Here is a 14786-nt window from a genome sequence, read left to right on the forward strand (position 1 = left end):
TTCTTGGTAGGCCATGTTTGGAGTAGTCCTGAATGGGTTGATGAAGTCCCACTGATTTATTTTTGTTTCAAAGTGCATTAATTGTGAATTCTGCTGTGAAAGCTTGCTCAATAAGCCTGTCTTCATCAGCTCAAGTTTGCCAAATAACCCGCTATTTTCAGACTAGGGAGTAGGGATATTATCCCGAAGCTCAAAAACTGCGTCGTCACCAGACCGATATGCTCATCTAAAACTAGATCGGACCAGAGGAAATTAGCCAGCTATTTCGCAAATATCGGTATATTTTAGAAAAAAGAACAAGATTTCTTGGGCTATTTTTTCGACCAAATATCCGCTATTTGCAACTGTGGGCTGATGAGGATGCTGGCTAATTTGTGATCTGGATAGTTAAAATAGCAGGTTATTTGGCAAACTCAAGCTGATGAAGGCAGGCCTTAAAAAACTGAAAGACTGCCTGTAGATACAGTATCAACAATTTGTTGACAGTAGGAATAGCAGTAGGGTAATGGTATGAAATGTGTTTGATTATATATATTAAATCAATTTAGCTCGAAAAGTTAGATATTCCTGAAGTGCTTTTGACTTAAATTTTGTTTAAACTGATGCAATTATACCTTGTTATGCAAAGCTTGTCTCATTCATGTTCTATGTTGATGAATTTATAAGGTAATATAAAAGATGATGTTGGTTCTAGACTTCTAGTAGAAAAAAAATTTGAATTGATATGGTACTATGAAGTTAAACTTATTGCATTTTGATAGTACTATGTTTCTTTTTTAATACTCCACATCCAGAGAAAATCTTTAGAGCAGCTTGTAATTGCCAGTATCTTGCTTTTTATGAACTAAAGTTAAAGAGAACCTTGCAATCCTTTTTTTTTGGGGGGGGGGGGGGGGCGGTGCTGACCAAACCTATACAGGGGCTATCATGGGGCAAAAAAAGGAAGTTTGTGGATTCCAAATTAGATGAAATAAATATAGAAGAAGAAGGAGGAGGAGGAGGAGAAGGTGAAGAAGAACATTCTTGTTTATATTTCATTGATAATCAGTTCTACATATCTCTGAAATACATTTGTGTAAGTAGGTACTTACTATAAGAAGGTACTTCTTACACAATTTTAAACTAATTTAGGTGAATGTACTTAATCTCACTCAAATTGAATGAATAGAAATGTTCTGCTTTTAATCTGTAAAGCGTTTATAAAGTTATTTTCAAAACCAAATATTTAAAACAATTGTTTGGTATAATGCTGTTTTTTTTTCCCAAGAGTTAATCAAAAGTTTTAATATAAACTATCTTCGAGTGAGCAATATATTTTATTCCAGTTGAAATCCAGAGAATATGTGCCAATTGATATTTCTTTTTACCACAAGTGATTCTTAAAGCATGGAGTGAGAGCAATATTCATTACCATCGACTTATTACAGAATGTGTAAATTATTAATTACAAATGAATGTACCTTGATATGTAAGGAGAGTATATTATTTATTGTAATATAAAAAAAAAAGTATTGAAATTACAGTACAGTTAACGTTTCTCTGCTTGTTTACAACTAGTTACAAGAGTTTCCTGCATAATAAAAATGAAAACACTTTGACATAATTCGGCTGACTTTGCTTTTGTTTCTGTAGGCTGTCTTAATTGGCTTATCTGAAGGCTACCTTACATAGACAAACAATCATGTATTTGTAATGTACGTTTAATGTACCGTAAATGATGACTTGTCTGAAGAAAGATGTGATGGAGGGATTAGTTTATTATTCATTTGGCAATGCCTGTATAGTTTAATTACCCCAAAATAGAACATATTGTTCTTGGGATTCGGAAATTTGAAGTGCAACATGAAAGAGATATATCAGTGCCACTACTTGAAACCCTTTCCTTTCAAAAATAACATTGATAATGTGGATCTTGATTGAATGAGTGTCTGTTTTAAGTGATATTGGGCGACTGAATTTAGGAAAGTCTTGCCTTATCATCATCGTTGTCAACATTGTTTTTGTTATTAGTAGTAGTAGAAGTATAGGTGTAGGTGCCATAATTTAGATATTGCCATCTTGTAAAATCTCTCTTGTTCTCTCATGCGTCTGACTGGCGCCTTAATATTTGAACCCGTGATCTGACTTGCTCCATACGCTTCTCAGCTCTGTCCTCTTTACTTTGCTCCCACAACACTCGCATGTCGCAAAGGTCATTCACCTCGTAATAAGTTCTCACGTGTATCTCAGGTGTAAATACTAGCAAATTGTCACGGTGCATTGCACTTACTCAATACAGCTACACAGTTCAACTAAGACAGGTTAATCGATGAAAAACTGGTTATAATCTGTCTAAAACAAACTTTAATTCTGCTTTCTTCTCATCGAAACATTCTCCATGCAAACAAATGCGTTCTCTAGTGACCTATCCCATGATTCATGTCCAGTATTCAAGTAAATAGAGCACTTTCTAGACAGAGAAAGAAGGTTGAAAGACCATTCGGTTTCCCGGGTTCATATCGTCAGCCCTATTTTATATACAGTGTCTAAACTTCGCCACAAGGTGGCGCTCTTCACAAGTTCTGGTTTGTTTGGAAGTTACATTTCCGGCCCCTTAATTTTCAATATAAATCACTTGGAAATTACCATTTTATAACACTTAATCAATAAACATCAACATACAACGGAAACTCGGTTGAACGAAGTCCAATAAAAACAACATGCCTGTCAAAACTTGGGAATTAAGGGCCCCAAAGACCTTGTTACACTGAGCTTCCAATGTACTCAAACACAAATGCCAATAAAATGATCCTAAATCTCTAGCTCACTAATCAATCTACCAACAAATTACTGTAGCCTATCGGCGTATAACTAAAACCTAATTACTCATGTAATGCACAGTGATAATCAATAAAGCAAGTCACAAACTGTGACGGTGATACTGATTTCCTAAAAAAGGTTTTTCGCAACAACAAATACAGAACGCTTTTAAACTGATAAAACTGTCAAGTGTCAACTGTCCTTGGTATACACGTATTGTTCATCCTGCCAAATGATTGGAACTTCACAATCTATCTATACCACTCACAATAGAGCGAATAACAACTTACAACATAGCTGCAATTTTTCTATGAACCGAAAGCCAATACTCGCTTCGTAACAACACGGATGCTATTTTTTATTTGGCATACCTGACATACATGTATACAAGGCTCAATGAAACAATACATGTACTAAATAATCAAAACTACCAAGAATATTTTCTTAACTATCTCTGTGTCATGTTACATCTAACATTATAACATATCTACCAAGAATAAATGGCATGTATAAAAAACAATCAATAAAAAAAAAAAAAAAATTGTTTCAAAAAACAATAATGCATGTAATAATTTTTGACTCATGTTTATAGCAAAATACCATAACACAATGGCAATATTATTGTCTTTATCGTTTGCATAATGAAACACCTTGATTTTTGTAATTTCAACTTAATTAAATTCATGCACTTTGCATTGAACAACATGAAAGTCGTTAAAAAACAACACCTCTTAACACTTTCAAGACAACTGGTAATGTCTTGTGGTCTGAATATATAACTTTTGATTCAAAACTCAGATACACACTGCATTTGCCTTTACTGTGAGCATATGGCATTTAATACCCAGAATCTTAAAAAGAAAAACAACCCTTACAATCCTCATGTTGGCAACACATCAAGAAACCCAAATCATGATTTACAGAACATTGCCAACCTTCTAAACTTATTGTCATGGTTTCCAAAATATGTCTGTTGACTTCAAAGACATTACAACTTATCAGAATCATGCACATGTTGTATTAAACAGAACAAATTATCATTACAAAAAAAAAGGATGTTCCATTTAGTCCTCAAAATGTCTGTCAACTTGCTTGAAAATTCCTTGATTAAAGATATTTAAAGTACACTGACAAACCAAAGCGAAATGAAATACTGTACTGGTATGTTTGACAATTAGCTGTTTGATACTCTATATTTTAGTGGTTATACATGAATACCAGAATTTCTTTAGTGACTGCCATTTTTTCCAAATTTTGCCCCCCAAAATACTCAAAAAGCAATTAAGAAATGTCTTCATTCCAAAATACGTCAGTCATGAATTTTGAAAAACGAGTAGACCTGTTTCCAAGCAACAACAAGAAATCAATCTTACAAGCATTAATCAATTATTGTGAAATGTAGCACGATATAAATAACTTGTATGACATGCACTTATATGAATTTCCTTTTGCTCTTTAACTTTACATCAAAACAAATGATGGGATTGGTACAGTACACCAAACTTAGACAAATTTGTTTCCAAAAAACAATTATAACTTTCATGCATCTTAAACAGAGTTTCTTTCAGTCTTCTGTTAGAGTTTTTTCATAGTTCTGTTCAAACAAGCGTAGCACAATTATGTCCATGTCCACTTGGCTCGCTAATATTATCAGACCTCAATGTTATGGCTCCATATGCACAGGATTACAGTACATACTTTCAGTCTCTCCATGTAAACTTGAGCCTATCGCGATAAACGTGCTCCTCTCTTCGCGAAAGAATCAAAGTGAGCTCTTGATGGGCATCAAATTTCAAAACAAACGTGATGATATCCAAATCCAGGCACAACTGGCTTTTCAAATGTAATTCCTTGTGGTATTAAAACCAATTTTATAAACTTTAAACGTTGTAGAAATGCTTCCTTTTCACAATTATGTTTTGCAAATCAAAACATATTTGTTTTCATTAATGGCAAATTGCATTGATCCAATTTCAGCTGAACGGTGATACAAGCGATTCACAAAAGATCAAAATTAAAATAGGCTCCAATATCAACAAAGCAAATGGTTTCCAAAAACGATTTCACATTGATCCAATTTTAGCTGAGCGGTGATACAGGCGATTCACAAAAAAGATCAAAATTAAAATAGGCTCCAATATCAACAAAGCAAATGGTTTCCAAAAACGATTTCACATTGATCCAATTTTAGCTGAGCGGTGATACAGGCGATTCACAAAAAAGATCAAATTTCACTTGTAGGCTCCAATATCAACAAATATCAATTTCAAAGGTGTGAAGGTGATTTGGCGAACAATTAAGCTCCTCCATTGCGAAAAGGTAAATGATCTCCATTTCTAATTTCACAAAAAACTTGTGGCGGTTTCTCTTTCTATTTCAAATTTCACAAGCTCGATATTCACAAAACAAATGGTTTCCAAAAACGATTTCACATTGATCCAGTGGGTGTCAAATAACTCGTTCTGCTTACGCGTCCCCTTCCAATATGAAGCACAGCTTGCTGATCGGCCTTAAATAGATGCCCAATTTCGTCTTCACCTCTGCTCTTCGAACCAAGCCCTCAGCATCAGGAAGTACTCGAGTAACTCGGCCCAGCAACCAAGAGTTTCGTGGTATTGTCTGATCTACCACGAGCACCAAGTCGTCCACCTGAAGATTGCGATGTGGCTCCACCCACTTCTGCCTTTGCTGTAACTGGGGTAGATACTCCTTCGTCCATCTGCGCCAGAACAGATCCGACATGTACTGGACCTGTCGCCATCTTCTTCTTACATAGATATCAGTTTCTCTAGTTATTGTCGGAGGTAGTGCTGGTTGGGACTTCATCAGAAGCAAATGGTTTGGCGTTAATGCTTCCAAGTCGTTGGGGTCATTTGAGGCTTTGGTTATAGGCCTCCCATTGATGATACCTTCAGCTTCACACAGGAAGGTCTGTAAACCTTCATCGTCCAGTCTTTGTTGCCTAACCAAGTTGAAGAGCACCTGCCTCACAGTACGAATTTGACGCTCCCACACGCCACCGTGATGGGAGCCACCCGGAGGGTTGAATGTCCACTGGATGTTGCGCTGCAACATAGCATCACTGATCTGAGCCTGATTCCAGTTCTCAATCTCACGTTTTAATTCTCTTTGTGCTCCGATCAAGTTTGTGCCATTATCTGACCTCATTTCTTTTACTGTTCCCCGTCTGGCGATGAATCTCCTAATGGCAGCAATGCATGAGTCAGTGCTCAGACTCTCGGCCTTCTCTATATGTATTGCCCTGATAGCTAAGCAGGTGAACATCACTCCATATGTTTTTACCTCTGATCGCCCTCTCTTCACCACCAATGGTCCAAAGTAATCAATTCCAACCTTCGTAAAGGGGGGTTCATCAGGTCTCACTCGATCAGCTGGCAGATCTGCCATCTTCTGTTGCATAATCTTAGCTCTATGGCGTCTGCAAGAAATACAGCTGCTGATCATTCTCCTGATAGCTGCATTGGCACTGGGCATCCAGTATTTCTGATGAAGGCTGGACAGCATGTAATTCCTCCCCATATGTCCTGACATTTTATGTAGATTCTCCAGGATCAACTTTGAGACATGCCCTTTCTTTGGGAGAATTACTTGGTGCTTTGCATTGTCTGGTAGGGAACTCTTCTGGAGTCTTCCTCCCACTCTTAACAGTCCCTCATCAAGCACTGGATCAAGCTTATAGATTGGACTGGTTTTCTTCACTCCTGGTTTCTGTCTTCCTCTTTGTACCCCAGAGGGGTCCTTGCTTTCCAGACATTTGACTTCCTGTGCAAAATTTTCCTTTTGCACAACCTTCAGGATCACCATCTCAGCTGCGTCCATTTCCTGGAGTGTAATCCGTCCTTTCAAACTGTCACCTTCGGACACATCTTTGGCCTCAGATTTCAATGTGATCCATCTTATGAATCTTCTCAGCCAACACACTGCTCTCTTCATCCTAATCCAGTCTGAGTAGTGATGAATCACTTCATGAGTGTGGTTTGGCACTTCTTTCTCTGGGGTAACTTCAGTGGCGAGGCAGGATTTCTTTACTTCCAACTCATCTATCAATTTGCAATGAGGGACTTCACTCGTTGCAAGCCACTCCTTCTCTGGGTGCCGAAGGAAAGCTGGTCCATCCTTCCAATATTCAAGTTCAAGAAACTTGTCCACTGTTATTCCCCTCGAACATATGTCTGCTGGATTGAGCGAAGACTCAACATATCGCCACTGAGAAGGCTTTGATCCATCACGAATCACGGCTAGTCTATTTGCCACGAAAGTCTTGTATCTAGCAGTACTGTTATTGATGTATCCAAGTACAGTCTGACTATCTGTCCAGAAGTATGTTTCCTCAATAGGAATATCTAGCTCCTGCTTGATCATGTGGTCTATCCTCACTGCTACATTCGCTGCTGTCAACTCCATTCTGGGAATGGACACCTCTTTCAATGGTGCCACTCTTGCCTTACTTGTTACGAATTTCATCTGTACCTCGTCTTCATTTTCCCATCTGAGGTATGAGACAACACCATAGCCCTTTTCGCTCGCATCGGAGAAATGATGCAGGGTGACTGATTGTGGTGCGAAGCCGTCTGGCTTCAGACATCGATCCATCTTGAATTGCATGAGCTTTGGTAACTCAGTCCTCCATTGTAGCCATTTCCTCATCAGCTCACTTGGAATTTCTGCATCCCATCCTAGTTGAGATCTGCACAATGTCTGTAGGAGCTGTTTTGCTGGCAGCACCACTGGTGACACACAGCCCAAAGGGTCAAACACAGAACTCACTGTGGATAAAATCCCCCTTCTTGTCAGCGGTTTGGCCTTCAGATCTATCTTGACACCAAATGTATCTTCACTTGTGGACCATATGATGCCAAGGGCCCTTTCTGTGACTTGATTCTTGTTGTCTAAGCTCAGATCTTGAACACTCTTTGCCTTTTCCTTTTCTGGAATCGTCTTCATTACCTCTGGTTCGTTACAAACCCACTTGGTAAGATGAAATCCTCTCCCTTCACATGCAGCTGTTACATCTGTTGCCAATTTAACTGCCTGTTGTACACTGGGAGTTGAGAACAAACAGTCATCTACGTAGAAATTCTTCTGAATTGTGCTTGTGACTTCATTTGAGAAACTGTCTGCTTGTTCTTGAGCTGCTCTCTTCAGCGCAAAGTTAGCGCATGATGGGGATGATACTGCTCCGAATACATGTACTTTCATTCTATGGTCAGTCAAGGGCTGCTCAATGTCTCCTTTCTCCCACCAAAGAAAGCGAAGGAGATCTCTGTCGTCTTTGGGTACTCGAACTTGCGAAAACATGCCTTCAATATCCGCCATCAAGGCCACTTTGTCTTGCCGAAACCTTGTCAAAACTCCAAACAGTGTGTTAGTTAGATCCGGCCCCTGTAACAGCTCTCGGTTGAGACAGAACACTCCAAATTCGGCCGAGCAGTCAAAGACGACTCTAAGTTTCTTCTTCTGTGGGTGTACGACTCCATGGTGTGGTAAATACCAAACACGGCCATCATCCCTCTTGGTTTCATGTTCGGGCACCCTCTCCATATAACCTTTGTTCTGCATCTTGGTCACAAATTCGGTGTAGTCCTGTCTGAAATCTGGCTGCCTCTCAAACCTTTTCTTCAAGTGAGCCGCCCTCTGCGTTGCCTGACTCCTATTGTTAGGAAGTTTAACTTCCTCTCTTTTCATAGGCAAACCAATTTCAAAATGTCCATCATCTTGCTGCTTAATTGACTTTTCAACTTTCTTGATGAAGGACAAGTCCTCTTGCGACTTCTCTTGTTTGTCGTTGATAATCCTCTCATTAAAGTCCTGATTGAACAGACTTTCGAGTTGTTGATCTATGTTTGTCTTGGCCTTTACTCTGTGAGAATGAATTGTATGTTGCTTGGCCTGATCCTTAGTTGCTCCGTACACTATCCAGCCAAGAGCTGTCTTACATGCGAAAGGGCCGTTAGGTACTTCACTATTTATGACCTCGACTGGTTCCATGGCCCTTGGAATGTTACTTCCTATTAACAGACCAACATGCACATCTTCATCTGAGGTCGGTAGCTGGATGTCTTGAAGGTATGGCCATTTCACGAGGTCTCCTTCTCTTGGTATGTCATCTTCTGACACTGGTATCTGCTCTCGAGCATATACTTCAGGAAGGTTTATGCTGTTCTGTCCATGTAAATCAGTAATTTCCAGATTACTTATGATATGGCTTGACACCACCTTCTCATCTGTCATGGTTGACATGTGAATGTTCATCTTTTTCCCTTTAACCTTCAGGTTTCTTGCCAATTCATCCGTGCAAAATACTGCATTGCTTCCTGAATCAATCAATGCATATGTCTTCAGTTGGACCTGTGTGTCTTGTGAACGAATCAGCACTGGGACTATTCCAGGTAGTACGTCAGCTGACTCAGCTCTGGAATCAATATAACTGCACTTGATATTCCTTGCCGTTGCTTGTTGGCCATCATCTACATTTCCATCATCATTTTCATGATTGTTTATCTGTGTCACTACTGAAGGGGTTAACGATGCTTCTGCCTCTTGGGGCTGCAGTCTGACATGTTGCCTGTCAGCATTGTTGCTATCTTGACTGTTACTGTTAGAATTACCCTTCCAGTCTCTGTGTAATGCTGTCGGATGCAGTCTGTTACATTTGCTGCATTTTAATTTCCTTCTGCAATCTTTGGCAATATGCCTGGCCTTCTTTAGACAGCTGAAACATAGCCCAGTTTTCTTACAGAAGGTTATCCTGTCATCATAAGGCTGTGATGATAACATCTTACATTCCTCGATTTGGTGGCTCTCATCATTACAGAAAGTGCAGATTTCTTTTCCTCCTTCCATTATTCCAACTTTCATAGTTGTGTCATTGCTGGCTGTATGTGCAAACTCTTGACCATTGCCACTTGTCTTTGTGTCTTGTCTCATAGCCGTGTTAAGGCTGGCTTTATGTGGAGCTGCAGACTTTCCAAGCCTTCCAGGTGTTCTTCCCTGACTCTGTGACTGTGTGTATTTCAGGTCCCCGTAGGCTGGGTTTGTCATAATCCTGGTCTGTTTGGCAATGAAGGCCTGCACATCACCAAATGTAATTCTCCTTTGCCGTTCTTCTACAATGTCATCAGCTTTGTACCTCCACTTATCTCTCAACTTAAAAGGCAACCTTCCTATGACCATCTTTACATTTTGTGTGTGATTCACTTCCAATTCCATGTTCAAATCTATCGCCATGTTATGCAACTCAGTTATGAATGTGGAGTACTTGTGAAGCTCCTCTCCATCTTCTGACTTGATTTCAGGCCATTGTGAAGCTTTATTCATCATAGCTTCCATTATTTTATGTTTATCTCCAAACTTTTTCCTTAGCAGCTCCTTTGCCTTTAGGTAGCCTGCTTCACTTGGTCCATACATACAGCTCTTGACAATGGAGTTTGCTTCCCCTCTAGTGTATTGGTCCAGGTAATACAGCCGATCCGTGTTATCTGCAGTTTTGGACTCTACAGCATGCTCAAAGGACTTAATAAACGACCTGTATTCCAGTGGGTTACCACAAAATGGTTTTACCTGTGGTGATGGCAACGATGCTCTCATGTTGCACTGAACCAACATTTGCATAAGTTGGTTTTGCTGCTGCATACAAATTATCATTGGGTCTATCATATTTCCAGCAGCGGCAGATATATGGTCTGTTGTTCCATTCATACTCTCAGGACTCTCCCTTGGGGCAGCCATGTTAGGTCTAATAACTCTAGGCCTATTTCCTGATTGTGCTACATGCTGATCTTCACTCTCCAAACTTGATGCTTGGCCTTGGGGCATAAAAGGATCTTCATCTTGCAAAAGATAACTCTCTTGCCTTACATCTTCCCCATTCAACTGTGAGGGTGCATAGTATGGATCCATGACATCTATTACTTGGTTTCGTTCTCTATTCAGAATTCAGAATTCAGGTGACTTCACGCACATAGACCTTGGACCTCATCAGCAGTGAAACAGCTAGGTCTTTCAACTAATGTAGGTGCCATAATTTAGATATTGCCATCTTGTAAAATCTCTCTTGTTCTCTCATGCGTCTGACTGGCGCCTTAATATTTGAACCCGTGATCTGACTTGCTCCATACGCTTCTCAGCTCTGTCCTCTTTACTTTGCTCCCACAACACTCACATGTCGCAAAGGTCATTCACCTCGTAATAAGTTCTCACGTGTATCTCAGGTGTAAATACTAGCAAATTGTCACGGTGCATTGCACTTACTCAATACAGCTACACAGTAATGACAGTTCAACTAAGACAGGTTAATCGATGAAAAACTGGTTATAATCTGTCTAAAACAAACTTTAATTCTGCTTTCTTCTCATCGAAACATTCTCCATGCAAACAAATGCGTTCTCTAGTGACCTATCCCATGATTCATGTCCAGTATTCAAGTAAATAGAGCACTTTCTAGACAGAGAAAGAAGGTTGAAAGACCATTCGGTTTCCCGGGTTCATATCGTCAGCCCTATTTTATATACAGTGTCTAAACTTCGCCACAAGGTGGCGCTCTTCACAAGTTCTGGTTTGTTTGGAAGTTACAATAGGTTTTCTGTCCAACTTCATAAAATTAGCATCCAAATCAACTTAAACAATATTTGCTCCCTAGCTCTCACCCTTGCTAAATGCCATGGAAGTACATGTATCCACTTCTTGGCCCCTACCTTAATTGCTAGATCGGCTTGATTGGGTTTCCAGCCAGTTGATATATTCGAGGGAGCGTATATAGCTATACCAATTAGGAAGAATTTCTTTATTTAAAAATGCTTTTAAGTTTTATTTTAGAGCACTTGTAATATGCAAAATAAAGACATGCATTTTTCTTCTTCTTGTGAGGGGGCCCTTGGGGGTAGGGGGTCAAGTATTAGTTTTGCCCCCCCCCCTCCCATGATTTTTTGTGAAGGGGCTCTTAGGGGGTTAGTATAGGGGCAAAGTTCAGTTTTTTACCCCCTCCCGACTTATTACGTCTCTGCATGATAGTGCGGTATGGTATGTAATCCCGTAGGATTTTTTTGCCAAAATTGATTTTTTGGCTGTTTTGGCTTCAAAAGGGTCCCAATTGGCCAAAAATGATGGGGTTCAAATTTTGAGACCCCTCCTTCACTTCCTGGGGGGGGGGGGGGGGTTCCATTTGGGGCGCCAAAATTGCATATATAAAGCGCAATAGGGAAATTTGGTGTCTTCCACCCTAATTCATATATTTTTTCGCCAATTTCACTGTGAACTTGTCTGAGGTATATACGGATTCATTTTTAATGATATTGCGTAATAAAACTTTTTCACTTTGACCTTATGGGGGCGCAATTTGCGAAAAATTGTGAAAAACTGGGAAATATTTCCTTAAAAATGTGCCCTTCTTCTTTCTTTTGGGCTAGAATTTTGAAATAATAAGTGGAAATGGCATTATTGTGTGTTGTGTGTTATTATACAGTGGAATAATTGTGAAACCTATCACATGTCATTAACACTTGTTATTTTAGGCTGTTAATATAAAAATCATCCCTATTTTAGTATTCTATCAAATGAATAACTTACTTAAACACCAGATGGCGCCTTCAGATGATAATATAACAAAATTCTCAAATATCAACTTCTAGGCACTGTAATTGCATCAGTCAATCAGAAAGTTGACAAATTATATATGTAATATTTTTTTCAAATGCAAAATAATCCGAAAATGTGCATTTTGTTTTGTTGATATGGTCCCCCCCCCCCCCCCCCCCGCCCCGGAGAAAAAAACAAAACAACAGAAACAAGTTGAGCTATTTTGTTCCGAAATACTTGTACATATGGCACAATCTTGATCTAAATCAAAGAATTATTTGGAAACATTTTCCAGTTAAAAACAAAACATAAAATAAAATCAGGAAAGGGGTAACCACCTACTTCGTGGTTACCATGACAACAGGAAAGTTCATCAGACTTCCAGTAAAAGTCAATCGCTGTCACTATCTGGAGCATCCTCCCTTGTCCGGTTTTCACAGTCTCCACTATAGCGTTTACAGAGAGGAGTGCAGGGCAAATCGTTGTTGGAGCAGCTACATCGTCCCTTGCATCCTGATTTGCAGCCACATTTAATGAGCTCAAGTACTGCCCGTGGTGCAGGGAGCGCAAGACACTTGACTGGAAGACATCCTCGATTATCTGAATACCATCCATTCTCTTCGATAGGAGGAAGCACTGGGTAGTTAGTCTTGTATGATTTATCTCTCATCGTGATGTAATTGGCACGGAGGATGTGAGGTAGTAATGCGACACGAGTTGGAGGTAACATCTCACCTTCCAGGTTCTTTGATCGGAACAGTTCCCATCTGAGCGATGGTAGGGTTGTTGTACCTGATGAACAGTAAACACGACATATGAAATGCTCTAGTGCCTTCACCTGTGTTGGAAGCTCTCCACTGCTAAGCTCAGTTGGAATGGAACCCTCACTCAGTTCTTTGAAGCAGATAATGGCAGGATCATCATCATCAAGCTTTAAGTAGGCATTGATCCATGTATTCTTGGATATCCCAACAAACTTTCCTCCCCAGTCAGCACCAGAAAAATTATGAAGTCCAAGGAGGCCTTGTCCAATGTCCAATGACTTGAACCCGCTCCAGCACATCTATTTCTCGTTTCTTTGTACACTTGCCTGTAGAAAATTGTAGAGAAGTGGGCACTGCATCGTTTCCACAAGATGCTAGATGAATTAAGAGAAGGAGGACATCAGTGTCAGAGGACCAGACAGTAATTTCTTGCAAGACACCACTAGCAGTAGAGGCAAGGACTTGATTAGGAATCAGGGTATCAGCCTCTTCATGTGTGTGCGCCTCCTGAAAATCATGTCCCTTGATGAAGGTATCATACACAACCACTAGCTTGAAAGGGCTGTCCGTGTTCTGTGAAAAGTTATCAAGCAGCCCCTGACCTAACAGGCACGTCAGCTTTTTCTTGGTTGACGATGAAGATAGAAGCTCCTTGATGGACATTGTGAGCTTCATTTCTGGGTGTATCTCGTATTCTACTGATGTAGTTGCTCTCTTTTGTCGAGTCTTGTTCTTTAATGACTCTTCCATAATTTTATCGATCAAACACAACTCGACCTTCATCATAGCTAGCCATCATCCCTTCGATGCGCCTGTTGAATGCATTCTGCAGGTCTGACATCTTTTGCATGGCAGGTGTCTTTTTCATGCCTTGAAGTACACCCATGACGTCAATTATCAGCACCTTGACAGGAAGATCATGCAAGAGGTTAGGTTGTTGGGCTGCTCCAGAAGGAACCTGCGTTATCTCATGTTCTACGGTAACCGGAACCTCTTCCTGCATCATTTCAACCTGTGGGGAAGTTGAATGATTATCCTCCACGACATCAGGCTGTTTTACAGCATCGGGAGGTTCTGCCTTTGCATCTTCAACTGCATGCATCAGACTTGCTTTGTCTGTTGGGATGTACAAAGAACCATCGACAGCACATAGTGAACGGGGAACCACTGACATTTCATATTCACCTATTGTTTAGGAACTAAGCTTAGGTGGCTGCCTTGGATGATAAGGAATCTTCCCAGCAAGTTCCTCCCGCAACTTGATGACCTTGTCTCCAACACGCACTTTCCTTTTCTCCATCCAGTTCGAAAAGGATTTCAGCTTCAGTTTCTTCATTTTGTCCCACACCGAGAGGGTTGATGATGAAAGCAAACGATCAGATACACACTCCTTAAAGCGCTTCTGGCCCTTTTCTGCAAAGTGGAGAATGTCACTTTTCGCCTCATTTGACACAAGTGCCGATGAAACCAGACTCTTCAATTGTGTCTTCTCCTTGAAAGGATTGACTCCGCAGTGCAGCTCGATTAGGTGGCGTAGTTTCAGAGCATTCTTCTTTGACCTCACTGCAATGTCTCCTGAGAGCTGATGATGCTCCTTCCTCACCGAAGCTCCAGTAGCTTTTGGGAAGT

The 14786-nt window shown here is 40.2% G+C and overlaps 1 protein-coding gene across 1 annotated transcript; it reads right to left on the reverse strand.

Moving 5' to 3' along the window:
- Window positions 1-5265: 5265 nt before the first annotated feature.
- On the reverse strand, window positions 5266-10719 carry LOC100888953. Its single transcript, XM_003728309.2, has one exon. It carries the CDS (start codon window positions 10717-10719, stop codon window positions 5266-5268), a length of 5454 nt encoding a protein of 1817 aa, XP_003728357.2.
- Between the last annotated feature and the right edge of the window lie 4067 nt (window positions 10720-14786).

This window comes from Strongylocentrotus purpuratus, unplaced genomic scaffold (genome assembly GCF_000002235.5).
Source record: "Strongylocentrotus purpuratus isolate Spur 01 unplaced genomic scaffold, Spur_5.0 spur5_scaffold_19, whole genome shotgun sequence".
NCBI lineage: Eukaryota > Metazoa > Echinodermata > Echinoidea > Camarodonta > Strongylocentrotidae > Strongylocentrotus > Strongylocentrotus purpuratus.

Bases quoted from the DNA above. Each gene is read 5' to 3' on its own strand.
- LOC100888953 (XM_003728309.2), bottom strand. From the start codon at position 10,719: ATGGATCCATACTATGCACCCTCACAGTTGAATGGGGAAGATGTAAGG.